Here is a 17,741-nt window from a genome sequence, read left to right as displayed (position 1 = left end):
GGCTACTACAGCAATATAGGCCTACGATTAATCTGCATTGCCTCGTATTTTTAACTTAACAATACTGTCAATAAACCTAACAGAAAAGGTTTAAGTCAAGACATCAATTTACTGTACAAACGTGATCACTACTCAATGGAAATATAAAATGGACATTTATGGAAAGTTACAGGTTATAAGCTATTCTGTTTTTGTTAAGTAGCCTACATTGCCTAGGCTACTTTACATTCATTTTGTGGTCAAAACCTAATTTAGTGCTTTATAGGCCTAGGTCAGTGCAGACATGAAATATTTTATCTACTGTAATAGGCTACAACTTCAATGAAATACTGCGCTATGCACAGCTAAAATATCAGAAAATGAATAACTGGTGAATGACAAGAAGTTCAATAAAAAGATTGTTTAATGCTTATTTCTCCTATTACTCCATTTGTGTGGATGGAGGCGGAACACATCTCCTCGTTGCCCGATCCACCGCCGGTTGAAACACCTGATTACGTGTTTGGTGACCTCAGTGTCCGTGGCAGACCGTGTCACCATGTTTTTCCTCACAGCACCTGTAATCACACAGACAGATATGTTTATGTTTATGGTATGTAGCATCCAAAGCCAAGTATGCCTACACAATACAATATATGAGATAGGTATTAAGGAGATTAAATTTAAAAAGAAACATGACTTACAAAGCTCCTCTGTTCGCTGCACGTTGAGGGCTGGTGTGGGGGTGGAGGGAGTTGAGGAGAGACTGCCGTTCCTGGCCCATAGTGAGGTGGGTGGTGTGCGAGAGGGGGAAAAAAAATGTATTAAATGGTAGTTATCTGTTAACCATGACTGATAATACACATGGGGCCTTTCTATTCACTAATATTTCAGAGATCAGTCCCTACCTTGAGTAACTCTCCGTATGTTAAATGCAGGTGCAGGGAGTTGAGGTGGTGAAGAGTGTTGCGGTCCTGCCCCATGGTGAGGTGCTAAGGGAGATAAATGGTTGTGATCTGTTAACCATGGTAGGCTGAGAGCTACAGGGCCAAACAATGGCAAACAAAATCAAATCTCTGGTCATGCTGGACATGAATTTGTATGTTTCAATATTTTGGTATGCACTATCTATATCAACTCCATGAATGGATTGACATTGAAATCAATGTGTTTCAATACAATCTGATAATAATGAATGAACTTTTCAGGCAATATTGCATGAATGCAGATGTTTTAACTGACAAAATATTTGGCTGAGATTTTGAAAGTAATGGATAAAGTATGCAGAAAATCTGAGATGGTAATGCAGATGCAATCTGTTGATCTGAAATGGAGTGACTACTGCTGTGTTAATATAGATGGGGCCACTGTATTCAGTATTATTTCAGAGATCAGTCTTTACCTTAACAGTTTTCTCCAGGTTGAGGGGTAGTGACTCGGCTGCCTGGCACTCGGCGACATGGTGGAGCTGGAGGAATAGATACAAAGAGAGGGGAATGTCTTTAGCACTAATAATGTTAACCATATCTCTAATATTAATATTATGATTTAGTTATTTCAATGTTAAGAGAGTATTACTTACTTTGCCAGTGCAATAAGCTTGGGCTTGAGGCTTCAACTGATATACCAGGCGAGTTGGAAGGTACCTCAGAGATGCAAAGTCACCATTTTCTGGCTCTTCACTGTCATCAGAGTCCCCGAAACGATGGCTGTTACATAACGATATCATTATGGTTATTGCAATCCCAAAATTTCCAAATATACATATAGTACAAGCATCTCTGGTCTATTTTGGAATGCTACGGGAATGTGTTCACATTACATTTTAACAACCCAGAAAGTATCTTACTTGATCAAGCAAACCCAACAGAGGCAATCGTAACGTTAGATGCTAGAATCCAGCCAATAAAAGTTGACGCTGCAGAACAAACAAAATAGAAGATGGGGACCAAGTTCCATACAGTTAAGTTACGTTAGCATAATAAATCACAAACAGATGCCAATAGTTGTCTGAACCGACTTAAACAGTGATTAAAATGCCGAGGCTTTCATTACAAAGATGGCAGATAGAAACTAAAGTTACGTAATGTTATGATTCCAAACTTGGCAAAATGCAAACGTTAATGCACAGCTAGCTAGAGGCTAGGGCTAAACCATTATCAGTGAGTCAACATGCTAAAGTTGTAGGTAGCTATCATAGCAGACGAGTGCTTCACTGACTTCATTGACTGAAATACCAGTGCCAGTATCACCTTAATCAAGGTTTGCATCGCAAACGTGATTTCAATATATGTATAGCACTAATAGACATTAGCAATAACTTATGCAATTGCGCCTAGCAGCATGCTAGCTAGCAGCTATATGCCGCTAGCATAGTAGCACTATATGGACAACAGCGACACATTAAAACAGACAAGACCAGACTAATGTTAAATAACAATGTGTGTTTTTTAAATCACACTACCATAACATATTCTGCCGAAATTGCTATCCCATTTTATATCAGATAGGCTACAGACTCATATGAGCATCACAGCTAACAATAACTTTAACTTTGCACAAACTGTTGCACAAAATGACAAACGTCTCTGGTTGCACTAACGTTAACGTTAGTCCTAATATCAAACAACGTCATTACAATCAATAAACATGATGATTATAAAACCACAAAGGCCAATGTTTAGCTATTGTGAATGTCGCAATATATTAATAAATATCACTTACTAGAGAGGGTTCAGCGCAACCGTGTCCCAGCAAAGAAAATATCCACTAGTATGACTCTTCTTGGCTCTTGGTGTACAGTCATGTTCAACCGTTACAGTATAGGCGCGTCCGCGCCCGCGGATCCGACATGGGTCCACTCAGGATCCGCTGTTTGACAGTAGAATTTACGGGGCCGCCTGAAGGCGGAGCTGATCCTCTGTGCGGCACCAAAACGAATGCGACAGGCACGCGGGTTTGCCGACTTGAAGGCGGATCCGCCTAGGAGTCTACTGCTGTGTGGGTTGTCATGGCTGCCAACACACGCTGTCTGTCTCTTGTCTATCCAGCGAAACACTGCACACATAAAACCAGAATAGGCTATTGAAAAATCAACATATTTTTCTTTAGCCTGTATGTTTTTTTATTTATTTCGGAGACTTTCCAAGAAACGTCCGTCTGCTAAAACACTTTGGATACCAGTGCACGTTGGCGCAATTAGGCTACTGTACGCGCGCTATAGCTTGCTCGTTGTCTGTCCAGCTGCACGGGAGGTTTAGACACAATTTAGATACAGTTCAGAACGATGTATATGAAATATATTTTGGGGGAAACGTGTTGCTTCTGGTAATTTGACGTTAGCAGTTGTGTTGTCATGCTGAAAGTGCACTGATTTTTCAGAGACAGTATAGTTTTCTTTCCGGTACGGCGTACCCTCTCCAAATATTTTAGTGGTACTCCGTACCGGCCAGTACCGGCTTACTTTCACCCCTGATCAACATCCATTACACTATCTACATTCAACTTTTAAACTATATACTCTGTCTCAGGCTTTAAGCATACAATCTGGCTCTCTTAAGACTACTATTTCATCTGCCCACAACTGTTTCAAAATACATGTCCTCACTACAATAATTCACTATTAAATAATTTAACTATTTAAACTACTCAACTATTTAACTGTTCAGCCATTTCAACTGTCAGTTGTTATCAACTATGACTCCTGCCAACTGTTTCCAAATAAAAGTTTGTTTGGCATTTTATGTTAATATACAGTATGTTTATATTTTCATGCACTGGTAATTTTCTCGAAATTACATTTTCTAGTTTGGGATAGTTGCCTCCGCCTGGGCCTACGCTTAGGTTAGTCTATAAGTTTAGGTTAGGTTAGTCGTCGTCCCCCCCCCCCCCCAATGCAAGCAGTCGGGCATCATCATGAACATGAACACTGGGCATCCTACAGGAATTAAAACTTTCAACTGATGGTGGCATTTTACACGCCCAGTGTGCAACATCTACCTATCCCAAATAGCCCAAGGGCCACATGAGATGGTGGCCATGTGGGCAGTAGGGGCTCAACCTATTTTTTACTGTCTATGGGCCCAACATTGTTTATTTGGGTTTTAAATAGTCTGCCATTTCCGGAAGAGGGCGCCTCGCTCGCCGGAAAGGGAATAGAGAAGAGTGTGAGGTAGATCAGTCAAAACAGAACAAGCACGGCTGCAAGCTCTAGCCGTCATCTGCTGGTTTATATTTTCTTAAACTTGTCGATGTACCGGTTCCACGAATCGTGCATTTTCATATTCAGGCTTTCCATTCGAGGTACCTGATTTGCAGATTGAGGACTAAAATCTGCGTAGAGGACTACAGTGCGGAGTCTTCGGGCCTACTACAAACAGAGGTAGCCAGCTATCACCTAGCTAGCAAAACATTTAGCTGGGTAGCTGTCGATACCTAGCTAGCTAACATTAGATGGCTAGAGAACTCTAGCCAGTTTGTGTGCGCATAGGCCTGTGTAATCAGGTAGAAAGTAGTAGCAACCAGCCACGTACTCCATTGCTGTTTACAAGATCACATATTAGAAAATATAACAAGCTAAGCCCTGCAGTAGCCTACTGTATGCCAAAGGTTGAGAGGTTTTTGGCAAACGTTAGCTTGGGTAGAAATGCTATCTGAAACCTTTTGGCACTAAACAGTAATAGTAATGTTAGCACTATTAAATCCCCATGCATTTGAGAACTAGCCTACCATTAACTGGCCTGTTTGCTATTTTCGACTAATGTCACATTGTGGTGCTAAGATTAGTTAGCGTGACCAACTACGTAGGCGAGTGTCTGATCTACACCTTGACAACAAAGAGGAGACATATTATGTCATAAAATGGAATTGACAGAATTATTCACTCATCTCCCTGGACGTCAACGGGATTTTTTGGCGATAGTTTAATAATATAACGATACTTGCCAAGTTAATCTAACAGCATAACAGTTAGCAATGCATTCACTTTCAAAGTCGAGACATGCGAAGTTAGTTGCATGAGCTGGGACTGCCACCTCCAAAATGTTACTGTTCAGTGGTCTAGCATCAAACATTTAAAGACAGATTTTTGTAGGAAACGATGATCGAATGGGCCTACGCTTTCTAGTGATCGTTCATGTGGGTGGGCTACGTTACTCGTTACTTTGACAGCTGCGTGAAAGTTTTCACCGTTCCGTCCACTGAAATATGGGTTTGACGCACCCACGTTGGCTGTCTAGACATCGTCAGGCAGACTGTGTAGTGGACTAGTTTCAACATGGGGCAACTGACGTTAAAAAAGTGGGCTGTGGAGTTCCTAATAAAACTTACAAATACGTATAAGTTCTTTGTTTCACCGTCTTTTTATATCACTTTTTTTCAAAGCCTCTCGTCTTTTGGAGGAGAGACTTGGAAGGCTCGAGAGGATGGCCGATGCTGAGGGCAAATCAAGTGTACCAAGTGGTAAGCACCGCCAGTACTTACTATTTTGCTTTAAGTTTCCTGATGACACGTTGACGATAATATGTGTGCATTAGGTGGTGCAGAAGACCAAGATTCTGCCGAAGGCAGAGGGGGTGAGGGGGACTCGGCTGCAGAGGTCCAGGCATACCCTGACACAGGTTTTTTTGCCCACTTTGTGAAAGGAGACCATTTTTTCTTTAAATGTATTGTCTGTCCTCTATAGTTCTTTGTTTGTGATAAATGTTGCATTGTGAATTTCCCTGTCATCAAATTGATACAGTAGCATGTGGCTCCATTTTGTGCATAATATTCACATTATACTTTGCATACTAGTTGTGTAGAATTCATAATAATAAAGAATATTGTTTTTTGTTTGGTTTTGGGAAATCTCTCATCTGCAGCAGACTCTAACCCTGCCACAGGTTCAGGAGAGGGGGGAGAGGACAGACCCATGGCTGAGGCAGAGGGCAACAAGGAGGATGAGGAAGAGGACACAGACAGCATGGACGGCAGCGGCCTGTACTCTCTGACAGAGGAAGGGGAGCAGGGCAGCGAGGAGGGAGGCCGCAGAGAGAGGGTCAAGGAGGCGGGGAGCGGTGGCACCAAACGGACAGCCAGGAAGAGGAACCGTCCTGGTAGTGGCGGCGGGGGTGGCGGCAGTGGCACAGCCCGCCACTCCTCCAGCTCAGAAGAGGACGAGAACGACGAGGAGGATGAGGAGCTGGAGGAGGACCAAGACGAGCAGGCTATGGAGGAGTGGCTGGGCACAGAGGTGCACGAGATGAGTGTGCCGGGGTGGTGCGCCGTGCCCTCGCTGCGGGCGCGGGAGATCGGCTGGGGCGCCAGGCAGTTTGTGCGACGTGTCTGTGGCGCCCGCGGCCTGGTGCAGCGCCTGGAGCTGCAGGGCAGGTTGGAGAGGCACACGGGCTGCGTCAACACGCTGCACTTCAACCCATCGGGCACGCGCCTCGCTTCGGGAAGCGACGACCTGCGCGTGGTCATCTGGGACTGGGCACAGCTCCGTGCCGAGTTGGAGTTTGACAGTGGCCACAAGAGCAACGTGTTTCAGGTGAGGAAGAGGATGAGGCAGGCGTAGGACCATACACTAGTAGTTTGACTGACCAGGGAGAGAATGCCAGTAAACTGGACGATGGACAGTCAAATTCCCATCATGATGCAACCCTGTCATTAGATTGCAATGCACAGCAGAAGTCCTTTGTCACAACTCATTCAGGACAATTTGGACAGATTGTTTTGAGCTTAGGTCAAGCCCCCCCTCCCCCCCCCCCCCTCCACACACACACACGCACTTTCGTCCCCCTAAAAGCCATGAACAATTGACATCAGGTTAGGTGTCTATCTGGTATGATTTTATGTCAAAAGTACTGTTGTTGATAAGTAATTAATCTACTAACTAACTGAGAAGTTCTTAACTGGATAAAACTTGTGCTTAACTAAATGTGCACTCATGTCTCCTGCCCTATGCCAGGCTAAGTTTCTGCCACACAGTGGAGACTCCACTTTGGCGATGTGTGCTCGCGATGGCCAGATCCGTGTGGCAGAGCTTTCTGCCACCCAGCGCTGCAAGAACACCAAGAGAGTGGCACAGCACAAGGGGGCAGCACACAAGGTAAGCCTATGTCATTGGAGCTGCCATGACTTCCATGGTGGAAATCTTGCATCTCACAAGAAACAAATGTTGGTGCCATGGTGTTAATAGTCAGTTCTTTCTTTCTTTCTTTCTTTCTTTTTTTCTTTCATTCTTTCTGTCATTCTATCTTTCATTCTCCCCCCTCGATCCCCTCTTCTTTCTCCTTCTGTGCCCCAGTTGGCGTTAGACCCCGACTCTCGCTGTTCCTTCCTCTCTGCTGGAGAGGACGCAGTCGTGTTTGGTATTGACCTCTGTCTTGACCGGCCCGCAAAGTAAGTCCCAGTCAATCTTGTAGAATCGGGTGCTGTGTATCATAAACCAGGATAAAAAAGACTGTTTAATTAAACCCGTCAGAATAGAAAAGTCTTCCCAGGTGTCATATTTGGAGATTTGCTGTAGTGTCTCCGTTAGTCGTGCCACCTCTGGCATGGGACAGAATGTAATATAAACACTGGGTCCCCGTGGATGCTTGAGCCATGAGAGTATAAATAGTAAGTTAGGAGCTTTCCAGCAGCTTCTTGCTTCTGCATCCTGCTTCTGTTTGGGCGAGTGCTTTTAAACTGGCTGGCTTTGGGATTCTTTTCGAATATGTGAAACAGTATCTTTGAAACTCACTTGTATTTTCTGTTTGCCTTCTCTATCACTGGCTGTCTCTCTCTTTCTGTCTTTTTTCTCTTTCTCACTGTCTGCCTGTCTTTCTCTATGTCAGTAAACTAGTGGTGGTCAAAGAGGGCGATAAGAAAGTGGGCTTGTACACCATCTTTGTGAATCCTGCCAACACACACCAATTTGCTGTTGGAGGAAGAGATCAGTATGTCAGGTGAGACACATGTTTTGATGAACCATGAATTACTTTTGTGTTCCTTCTACGTCACTGACCTGCATTGCTGCATTTCTTAATGCAAATTGTTTGTCCGCTGTCTTCCACTAGGATTTATGACCGAAGAAAGATTAATGAAAACAACAACAATGGTGTTCTGAAGAAGTTCTGCCCATCCCACTTGGTGAACAGCGAGTCCAAAACAAACATCACTTGCCTGGTTTACAGTCACGATGGCACAGGTAGCATGCACACTTACTTCTGCACATGTTACTTAGTGTTGGTTTAAAGGTGCAAGACCTTTGTTTTTATTGTGCCCAATAAAATGTGTTGAGGCTTACTGTGATGTAATAGTGAAGGCATGATTTTAAAAAAGACAAGTGTTGCATAATATTACCGTGCTTTGCAAGCATCTTGTTCGCCTCCCACAGGTTTTTATTGGATTTGTATTAATTTATTTGCCTTGAAAATAAATGCAAATGAATAACAACAAAGGAATTAAATTCAAATCAAATGTTTATTTGTCACATACATTATACAGGTAGCCTATAAATGCAGTGAAACGCTTGTTCCACTGACTCCAAGACTGTGCAAAGGATATATATAAAAAAAGCGAAGAATAAAGAAAGAAAGTGCAAAGTGTTTAGGCTATGCTGGTGCTCCTGCTACAACTCATTTAGAATCCTGATAGCCTGGGGGTAAAAAAATTTCCGCATTCTCTCCGTGTTGGACTTCAGGCAGCGGTAACGTTTCCCAGACCGTAGGATAGAGAAGAGGCAGTTGTTGGGGTGACTGGGATCCCTGATAATTTTTCTTGTTCTCGACTGACATCTCCTTATGTAAATTTCCTGTAGGTTGGGTAGGGCACTTCTGGTGGTACGTTCAGCTGATCTCACTACTCTCTTCAGAGCTTTACGGTCTAGCTCAGTGCTATTTCCATACCAAGCTGTTATACTCCCAGTGATAACACTTTCAATGGTGGTTCTGTAAAAGTTCTTGCAAATGCAAATGAATAACAACAAAGGAATAAAAAAGACTAGAATGTCAAGATGCATGCATTGTATGGTAATACTGATAAGCATGCCACTGTTCCTTCAGTATTATAGAATTTGTGGGGGGTCTAGAAGGATGACATGAAAAATGACATGTTGCACCTGAAAGGATGTTTTCAAAAAGTGTATTTTCGTAGTGTTAACTGTGTTATGTAAAAGAAATGCACATAGCCCATTGAGTAATTCATAATTGTGCCAAGCAGATTGTTTGTATTTGGCTAATAAAGCATTTCTCCCCCCCCAGAACTTCTAGCTAGCTACAATGACGAAGACATTTACCTGTTTGACTCAAACCACAGTGACGGTGCTGATTACCATAGGAGATACAAAGGCCACCGCAATAATGCCACAGGTATGTGCCCGAAAGAACACAAGTAGGCAGCAAATACGCCTGTCTGTGTTTTCCCACAACAGTCTGTATGATCTGCAATCAGCCTGTGAATAGGAAAGCCCTGGCTTTCTAATCTGATTGTGAAGAATGAATGTGGCATGTGCTGAGGTGCTTTCTGTTGGCCTTGTGTCTCAGTGAAAGGAGTGAACTTCTACGGCCCCAGAAGTGAGTTTGTGGTCAGTGGCAGTGACTGTGGACACATCTACCTGTGGGACAAGAACTCCGCTCGCATCGTGCAATTCATGGAGGGTGACAGAGGCGGTGTGGTAAGTTGAATATGTCAATTAAGAAAGTGTTGACATTGAAAGACATTGTAAACAGTTTTTTTTTTTCATCTGAGAGCTACATGCTATTGTGACATGAGGTATACAACTCCTCGTTGGTTTTGTCTTGCTTTTTGTCATTTCAGAAGAAGACATGCAACTGGTATGATATATGCATAACCTCATTATGTTTGTCCCTCTGTCTTTTTCACCTGCCCCCCCCTCTCTATCTCTATCTTTCTTTCTTTCTCTCTCTCTCTCTCTCTCTCTCTCTCTCTCTCTCTCTCTCTCTCTCTCTCTCTCTCCCCATTCTCTCTCTGTGTACAGGTGAACTGTCTCGAGCCCCACCCCCACCTCCCTGGTCTGGCCACCAGTGGCTTGGACCACGATGTGAAGCTGTGGGCTCCCACTGCAGAGACACCCACTTCACTGAAGGGCCTCAAAGAGGTAAAGCAATAGACCCAGCACCCAAGCAGGCCCACAGCCCCACAATACAGTCAATAAGAACGCTGTCAAATCAACGCTAGAAGATTACAGTTAGTAAATAGATAGATAGATATTTTAGTTGTGGACAGTCATGGTTGGAGGCCTCGTGTTTTCGCATTGTCAGTCTGTTCATATTTTCTTGTGAAGGAGATATCTCCTGAACACAGTGAGGGAATTTCTTCAGATTTGGTTTAATTGACTGCTTGAGTTTTCAAGAAAGTATGGTGAAGCAAAATTATCAACCAAACATATTTTTCATTATGTATACAGTGATAATCCATTAACTGTGAACTTAAAGGAACACGCCACCCAATGTCAGTAGTAATATATGTTCTTACCAGGGTAGGAATTTCACGGCGGCCTCGACGGCCATGGCTGTCATAGCCCCTTGCGTTGGCCATGATGCCCCTTTGAAAATCAGAGGTTTACAGGCCACGGTGGCCTTGGTGCCCCCTTCTTTCAATATTCTGCTTTACGTCCTACTAATAGTGATTTTTATTTAGCCTGTGGCCTGTCAAAATAATCTTAGCATTCACAGCGCAAATGAATTTAGTCTTTTACGCAGTGGAGAAAGTGACAGCGCAAGAAAGAAAGTGCGTCCAAATTCATTCTTCTCAGTTGAACTACTTGCGAAGTAGCCTACTCATCATCACACAGACATCACAAGTATCACATGAAAGAGCTTTTTCTCAGCTTTTAAACGATGTTAGCTGATAATTGCTTTGTTGAACGGTTCGCGAGAAAAGTAAATAATATAATTCAATTTAATCATACATTATACTGAAGGTTTTGCGTCCATGATCTCCCTACCCATTCATCTCTTATACTTCACGAACCCTTCTTTTAACACATGACAAACCATATATCAGAATAAAGAGCAGACCTTACCGAAAACAAAGGTGTAAAGCAGTCCCCTGTACAGTTAGCCGTTCCAGAGTAATCCAGTTTTGAATTTGCAGAAAATTTCGACATGCATGGATGTCTCCAAATTTGGGCTTTAGGTTTTACAATGTGTTAAAATTGTTCCACATGATTTCATAACGGGCCAAATACAAAATAAATGTTACAAATATCGCCTAGATATTGGTAAATCAGAGGACAGCTGACTAAGAGTTTGTGAAAGTAGCCTTAATGATTACAAAATGCTAAGCATGCATCTAGGCTATTTGAGTTTCTTAAAGCTGAGCTGTGCTTAAATTGTTCAATACATGATTTCATAGCAGGCCAAATATAAAATAAATGTTATATATAGCCTAAATATCTGTAATTATTAGATGATCAGATGATTTACAGTTCTATGTAATATGTCATGTTTTTGTAATGTTTCATACAGTGATGCAGGTCTACTGCAGTGAATAGGCTAAATACAACTTTGATCATTTTTATATGCTACTACTGTATAGTTAACTTTGGCCTTGTTGCCCTGACATGTGGCCTTTGTGCCCCCCACCAAATATGCCCAACTGAAGGCAAAGTGGCCTTGCCCCCAGAATGGTGAAATTCCAAGCCTGGTTCTTACCTTAACTTTCACGAGTTGAATCATACCTCTCCCCTGTCGGTACGTGCACTCAAACGCTCTGGTGCGCGGCGCGAATGTGTTAGCATGTTGCTATGCTAGCGGGCTCAGACGTAGCCATAGAGGGAGGAAGATAGCAGTAATCAAAAACATCCACGTTTTCCCTACTTAAATACAGTTGCACGAGTAGTTGATAAAAATGTGTAAGGTCACACAACATGAAACGTGGCGATTTTCCTAGCGAATAAACGGGAGAACTACAATGTGTGGCGCAATAGCACTTGGGAGTACTTCGACCTAGCGTAGTAATATTAATTAACACCTAATTGTAGATCCTATCCATGAAATCACTATAATACTTCTGCTTGTTCCACACTTAATTTAATAGCCATTGATATGCCATTGCATATGTTCTTTGGCCCACTGCTTGGGCCCCAACTTAGGCCCAGCTACTGAAAAAGCATGGTCACCTTTATTGTTTAGAGTAGACGACTCTGAGGTACTGAGAGCAGTAGTTTATCTGAGTACCTCAGAGTTCTGGGAGGGCAGTGAAAGTGTACAAGCTCACTTAGGTATTGGGGAGCTTGTCCATTTAAAGCTTTAAAGACAGGGTTCTCAAGTCTCACGCAATGGGTGTGAGACACACGCAACTCAACAAGTTCACACACTCACACGCCACACCTTGCATTTCTCACGCAGAAATATTACTAGGAGTATTTGCATAATTATTAGAAGAGGCGCAGTGATATGAGAGGATTTCTTGCAGGGTTCAGAACTAGCGCACCACTCACCAGCCAAATCAAAAAAATAAATAGCCACCGACATCCAATCAAAAAATAGTATTCGTTGTATCCGGGTAAAATTCCAAAATAGGACATCCCCTCCCTGTAACCACGTTAAGCTTGTGTGGGGTTACACATTTAAGATTTGAAAACGGCACCAAAATTCTTTTTATTCAGAAAGTCTGTCATTTGGTAAACCAGCCAAGACTACTTATGGCACTTTAACAGTGTGTGTAAATCAGGCCTTTCTATGAACACTTGTAACGCTAATAAGCCTATAGCCTAGGCCTACTTTATGGCAAAATTATTTTTTATTTATCAACTAAACTAAACTGTCGGTCATTAAGAAAGCATAATGATTGTGTAGTTGTAGCTTTGTGTAACCCAGACATCAGCAACGTTCATTGTATACGACCATTCACTCTCGTGGCTGCCTGCACTTTTCCTGTCTCACGGGCCGGCTGCAAGTTTCGCACTCGTTTGTGCTTTTTAGCGCCGTGTTCATCAGGTCCCGGGACACCCGTCTGAGCCTCCATGGACCATGTCAACAATGAATGAAAATTAGCTTATTATCAATGAGTTATCAATTTGAACAAGTATGCTACCCATACATTTTTTTCTAAAGATATAGGACTGCTGCAGACAATGAGCTGCCAACCACCATAATGTAATAGAAACCCAAAATAATGAACTTGCTGTCCGTATAAAAAAAAACATCAAAAGTTGGTCTCGGCATGCACATTCTTGGTCCAATGGTTCAGTGACAATAGGCTACTCAAGTGAATAAAGCAATTAGCCTAATAAATACAAGATTAGTCTCAATCAGTAGGCTACATATACATCTTGTAAATTGGTGAGCCATGGTAGCCGTCAAGATTATTATATTTCAAGATCCCCCCCACCCACCCAATCTCACTCCAAGCTGAGCTCAAAACTTGGGAACCCTGTTTAAAGACAAAAAGAAGAATTTTGTAATCTACTCTAAATTTCACTGGTAACCATTGCAGGGATTTCAAAACTGGAGAAATATGTCCAAGTCTTTTTAGACTTGGTGAGCAGCCTTGCAGCTGCATTTTGCACCATCTGAAGTCGGAATAGAGTGGACTGAGTGACACCAAAATAAAGAGAGTTACAGTAGTCCAGGCGGGATGAAATAAAGGCATGAATCAATATCACAAAGTCTTTCAAAGAAAACATAGTTTTGGCTTTACTTAAGATTCTAAGGTGGTAAAAAGATCTTGTCTGAGGAGATGACCGTAGGGCCATTTTGTTGACTAACTGGCTGCCTTACTGATTTGATTTTCTGAAATCTGATTGCTGTTTTTTTGGTTGCTTAGGTGATGAAGAAGAACAAACGTGAGCGTGATGAGGACAGCGTGCGCCATGGAGACCAGTATGACACACAGCTGCTGTGGTTCCTGATGAGGCACATGAGAAACCGTAGGCCTCAGAGGGTGAGTGGCCACACCAGGCACCTGCCCCAGAGCCAGTACAGAGACCAGGCTATTTGCTGCTATAGGAGTATTAAATAGATTTGAAATGTTTGTGTGGATATGGAAAGTGACAGTGTTTGAAACAGACCCAGCGCTATCAGAATACCTTACCACCCTTGTGGAGTGTAGGCATCTCTGTCATCATATATCTGTGCTATTTTTTTTTATTGTAACTGGAATGGCAATACATTAAAATTATCTCCGGAATTATACCATTATACCATTAGCTATCCAGAAATGACTAAATGTATTCACTCTTGTCCTCAGGCCCGGCGTGGAGAAGGAGGGGAGGGGGACACGGATGAATCCTGGAGCTCACCAGACTCCTCTGATGAAGAGGACGGCGGTCCTGACCACGTCCAGTGCATGTCCTCCTGAGCCACACGTGCGCCCACACACACTTACACACATATGCACCTTTTATAAACATTTTTGTTTTGTTTAATGTTTGTTTTTGTTTTTCACTAATCACTCAGATGTTAATTTCATCCATACATCCACACACATATACACCTCAGAGCCCCATATTGAAGCACATAGACACTGGAAACCCACTGGTACACACAAGAGACACTGAGAAGCCAGCAACGATAGAACAAACACATGTGCGTGCACACACACACACACACACACACACACACACACAGTGGGACATCACCGGACACGCACACACAATGGGACATCACACATACACTTAGTAAGTGTCATGGAGGAGCACATACTAAAGTCAGTGCTGACAAAAAAAAAATCATACCTGACTTAATACACAAACGTGAAGCACATTCACACAGAGATACTGTGGAACAACATACCTACACACCACACACATATAAATCACACAAACACTCTCTCACTCATCCACTGTTTCCTCGTTTGCACTCGACATAAACACTTATACATACAACACGTCATCATCACGCTCATAGACTTCCAATTACACTCAGTCACTTGAGTCTACTCACATGCTCTCACAGGAGCAAATCTGCCCAAGATTTAGCCTGAATATTTTCGATGCCTTTTCAAAACATCTTAGAAGAAGATTTTCTCCAGTTCTGCAAGCACTCACATCCTAGGAGTAGTCGCAGAAGTATTTGTCAGAATCTAGGATTGAGTCTTGTTGGCTATCGTAAAAATCTGTTCCTGTTTGCTCTTTCCGTCATATATACATATACACATACACACACACACACACACACACACACACACACACACGCGCACTCACTCACTCACTCACTTTATCACTCACTCACTGACGCAATCAGTCAACTTTTTGGCCAGGTAGGTACTTGGCGTGACACACGTAAAGCGGTGGAACGCGATCGCTCGTTGTGTGTGCAGTGTTTTCTTCCCAAACCAGCATTTCTCGAGGCTCCTTCCTCTTCTTTACCTGTCTGGAGCGTCTGTGGATGAGTGCCCGGATGCTCCGTACGGATTGTGAATCTCGCCCTCTCCCTCCCTTATTGTTTTGTTGATCTGGCCACTAATCAGGTGGACATGGACAGGGATGGCCATGGGCAGGCTTGCCTGAGCTTCCCGCTCTTGATGTCTCGTCGTATTTTGGGTGCATGTTTCCCCGGCTCTAGCCCACTTGCTAGTGGTGATCTGAACCACACCTTCACCTGCTGTAGGGGCCAGCCACAGGTGCGTGCAGGGCAAGCCGGGAGACAGCAAACCCCCCCCCTCACCCTGTCCCAATCTTGCTGTGCGCTCTCTCCAGGTCCTCTCCCCATGCTACTGAGTGCACTTTAATCAGGGATCTGCTTAGTTTGAGTCTGTAAGACTAGCGTGTGCGCAGAGGGGGCATGCAATATTTTATGTATTCAACTTACTGAAAGTATGCTTTTTTTTTTGTTTTGTTTGTTTCATTTTGTTTTGTCTCGATCTCTATTGCTTTCTCTTTATTTCTGTTCAGAGATAAAAAAAAAAAAATAAGTCAAAAAAGTCAAAAACCTAGTTTAGACTGAAATAAAGATTTGGCACCAGCTCAGTAGTTTGGTATTTGCACTTGCCAGGAGCCTGAAGATGGGGACTTCCTTCTCTGCTCCTCCAACCCTTTTTTCTAATATGGGCAGCCACTTGGATCTTTGTCTCCTGAAATTTCATTGTCTACACCCCTCTGATCTTCACCTGAGACTGTAGACCAAGGCTAGGAGGTCTGGTCTCTCTCTCTCTCTCTCTCTCTCTCTCTCTCTCTCTCTCTCTCTCTCTCTCTCTCTCTCTCTCCCCCCCCCCCCCCCCCTCAAAGAGAAAGCGCCCCCCCTCTGTTACAGGAAAGCTCATGAAACCCCTGGAATACCAAGACTATATAATGACTCCACCCAGTTTGGAATGTCTCAATTTTTTTTACAATATTTTTTCCCCATAAGATTGTAAATTTGGATGTGGAATTGAGAAAATAGTGAAAATGGACTGTTCTGAACTGTTGGTGCTTTACAGGGATGTTTGTTAAGGATTGCAAAGGGATGGTGATTGGGGGTGGGGGGAAAGTCTGGGTGGATGGGGTTATTGGGAGCGCTGGAAGAAAAGGGTGGTTTATGCCTGTTTTTGTTTTTCATGTGAGAGGAAAATTAGCTCCAGTTCTTCTCTTTTGTATAAGTGAAATAAGTTAAATAAATTTATATGTACATAACTATATATAAATATATATACTAAAATGAACTGTAAAGAAATCATCTTTACCAAATAATCTTTTGAAAAGATGTCAAAATGTTCAATTGGTATTAATGCAGAAGTTTATATTATTAAAAAAAAGTACTTTTGAAATGAATTGAACACAACACAATTCTAATCGTTTCTGATTCATGAACCTGAATTGTATGTCATCAACATTCAAGTTTTAATGTTGATTTTGTTTTGGTTTCCTTTTCTGTCATTTTACTGCCTCTCTGTTTCCAAAGACAGTCCCGTGAAAACCCTCCTGATGGCAATGTTATTTCTGGTATAGGCTCAATGTTTAGGTCTATGGTCAATGATTATTTTTCCCACTGCTGCCTACTGTGTTCTACCAGTTCAGTTACAAACATGTATGATTTGTGCAGTAAACAAGATGAAAGACTTCTGTGTTTTGTTTTTCTCCAAGGCTGCAAAAAGACATCAGTTTAAGCCATCATTAAATAGCAACATTATGCTATAGACTTCTGAAGTTCGCCTATAAAAAGGACCCAAAAGCTGCCATCTTTGCCTATATGAGGAGATCCGGGTACCATCTTTGCCCAAGATGGCAGCTTTGGGTCCTTTTTGTAGGCAAATTCAGAGGTCTTTGTGCTATAAAGGCCTTTGTACAGAATGTGTCCCTAATACAAATAAACATCCCTTAGATGTTTCTTAACAAGTTTGGGACAAGAGAACTGAATAGACTTTGATTCCGTCAACTTAGATGCTAAACTGGTCCTCCATCATTTTGGGCTTCTCTCTTTCCCGGTGTCTTTGGTAGAGAGTAAATGGCAATGAAGTAATAGCAGATGTTTAATGAGGTGTCCTATAATGATTGTTGAATATTTATTGTCTGTCAACTCAAAAAGGGCTCAAATTCTGAAGTGCAGTCAAGAGAGTACAGGAAAGGCTAATGATGATTTTCTTGATAACATTTTCAAAGTGATAATTGGGCCTTTCAAACTCACATATTGAATTACTGTGCTACCAGTAACCACTGTGTGTTTTAACCTGATTCTGTCGTTTAAGATACTGTAATTTCTATATATTTTCTTGTGTATGTCTACAAATCCAGCCTGAGTACTTAAATGTGGGTAAATCAATCAGTACACAAGATCTGTTAATTATTGTAATGTGCTGCTCTTGGCACAATTGATAACCACAGAATATGAACTTTCAGTTGTTCCTAATAATAA

The 17,741-nt window shown here is 42.4% G+C and overlaps 1 protein-coding gene and 2 long non-coding RNA genes across 5 annotated transcripts; 1 reads left to right on the top strand and 2 right to left on the bottom strand.

Annotated features, from left to right (window-relative positions):
- Window positions 1–385: 385 nt before the first annotated feature.
- LOC121704705 lies at window positions 386–742 on the bottom strand. The gene is made up of 2 exons (XR_006030612.1): window positions 684–742; window positions 386–557 (listed from the first exon to the last, which is right to left on the bottom strand). It is a non-coding gene; the product is annotated as an uncharacterized LOC121704705 (long non-coding RNA).
- Window positions 743–1,390: 648 nt separating this feature from the next.
- Window positions 1,391–2,462, bottom strand: LOC121704712. Its single transcript, XR_006030613.1, has 4 exons — window positions 2,444–2,462; window positions 1,829–1,897; window positions 1,562–1,688; window positions 1,391–1,447 (listed from the first exon to the last, which is right to left on the bottom strand). It is a non-coding gene; the product is annotated as an uncharacterized LOC121704712 (long non-coding RNA).
- Window positions 2,463–4,122: 1,660 nt separating this feature from the next.
- dcaf8 (DDB1 and CUL4 associated factor 8) lies at window positions 4,123–16,948 on the top strand. Of its 3 annotated transcripts, none has more exons than XM_042085133.1 (13): window positions 4,123–4,360; window positions 5,362–5,439; window positions 5,514–5,597; window positions 5,862–6,508; window positions 6,929–7,069; window positions 7,268–7,362; window positions 7,800–7,910; window positions 8,022–8,152; window positions 9,207–9,314; window positions 9,489–9,619; window positions 9,944–10,063; window positions 13,738–13,854; window positions 14,161–16,948. In XM_042085133.1, the coding sequence occupies exons 2-13, from the start codon at window positions 5,403–5,405 to the stop codon at window positions 14,269–14,271; spliced, it is 1,833 nt and encodes a 610-aa protein (XP_041941067.1). In that variant the 5' UTR covers window positions 4,123–4,360; window positions 5,362–5,402; the 3' UTR covers window positions 14,272–16,948. The 3 variants fall into 3 exon arrangements, with proteins under 3 accessions (XP_041941067.1, XP_041941057.1, XP_041941048.1); XM_042085123.1 differs by having other exon boundaries at window positions 4,124–4,360; window positions 5,844–6,508; XM_042085114.1 differs by having other exon boundaries at window positions 4,124–4,360; window positions 5,841–6,508.
- Window positions 16,949–17,741: the final 793 nt, after the last annotated feature.

The sequence above is a fragment of the Alosa sapidissima genome, chromosome 1, assembly GCF_018492685.1.
Source record: "Alosa sapidissima isolate fAloSap1 chromosome 1, fAloSap1.pri, whole genome shotgun sequence".
In the NCBI taxonomy this organism is placed as follows: domain Eukaryota; kingdom Metazoa; phylum Chordata; class Actinopteri; order Clupeiformes; family Clupeidae; genus Alosa; species Alosa sapidissima.
Note: the sequence above shows the minus strand (reverse complement) of the source record. Positions and strands in the feature narration are given on the sequence as shown.

What these genes read in the sequence shown, in the direction of transcription:
- dcaf8 (XM_042085114.1), top strand. Translation starts at nt 5,403, where the DNA reads ATGGCCGATGCTGAGGGCAAATCAAGTGTACCAAGTG. An exon ending in CCAGGCATACCCTGACACAG is followed by an intron (nt 5,598 to 5,840) that starts GTTTTTTTGCCC and finishes TCTCATCTGCAG; the next exon opens with CAGACTCTAACCCTGCCACA. An exon ending in TGTCTTGACCGGCCCGCAAA is followed by an intron (nt 7,363 to 7,799) that starts GTAAGTCCCAGT and finishes TCTCTATGTCAG; the next exon opens with TAAACTAGTGGTGGTCAAAG.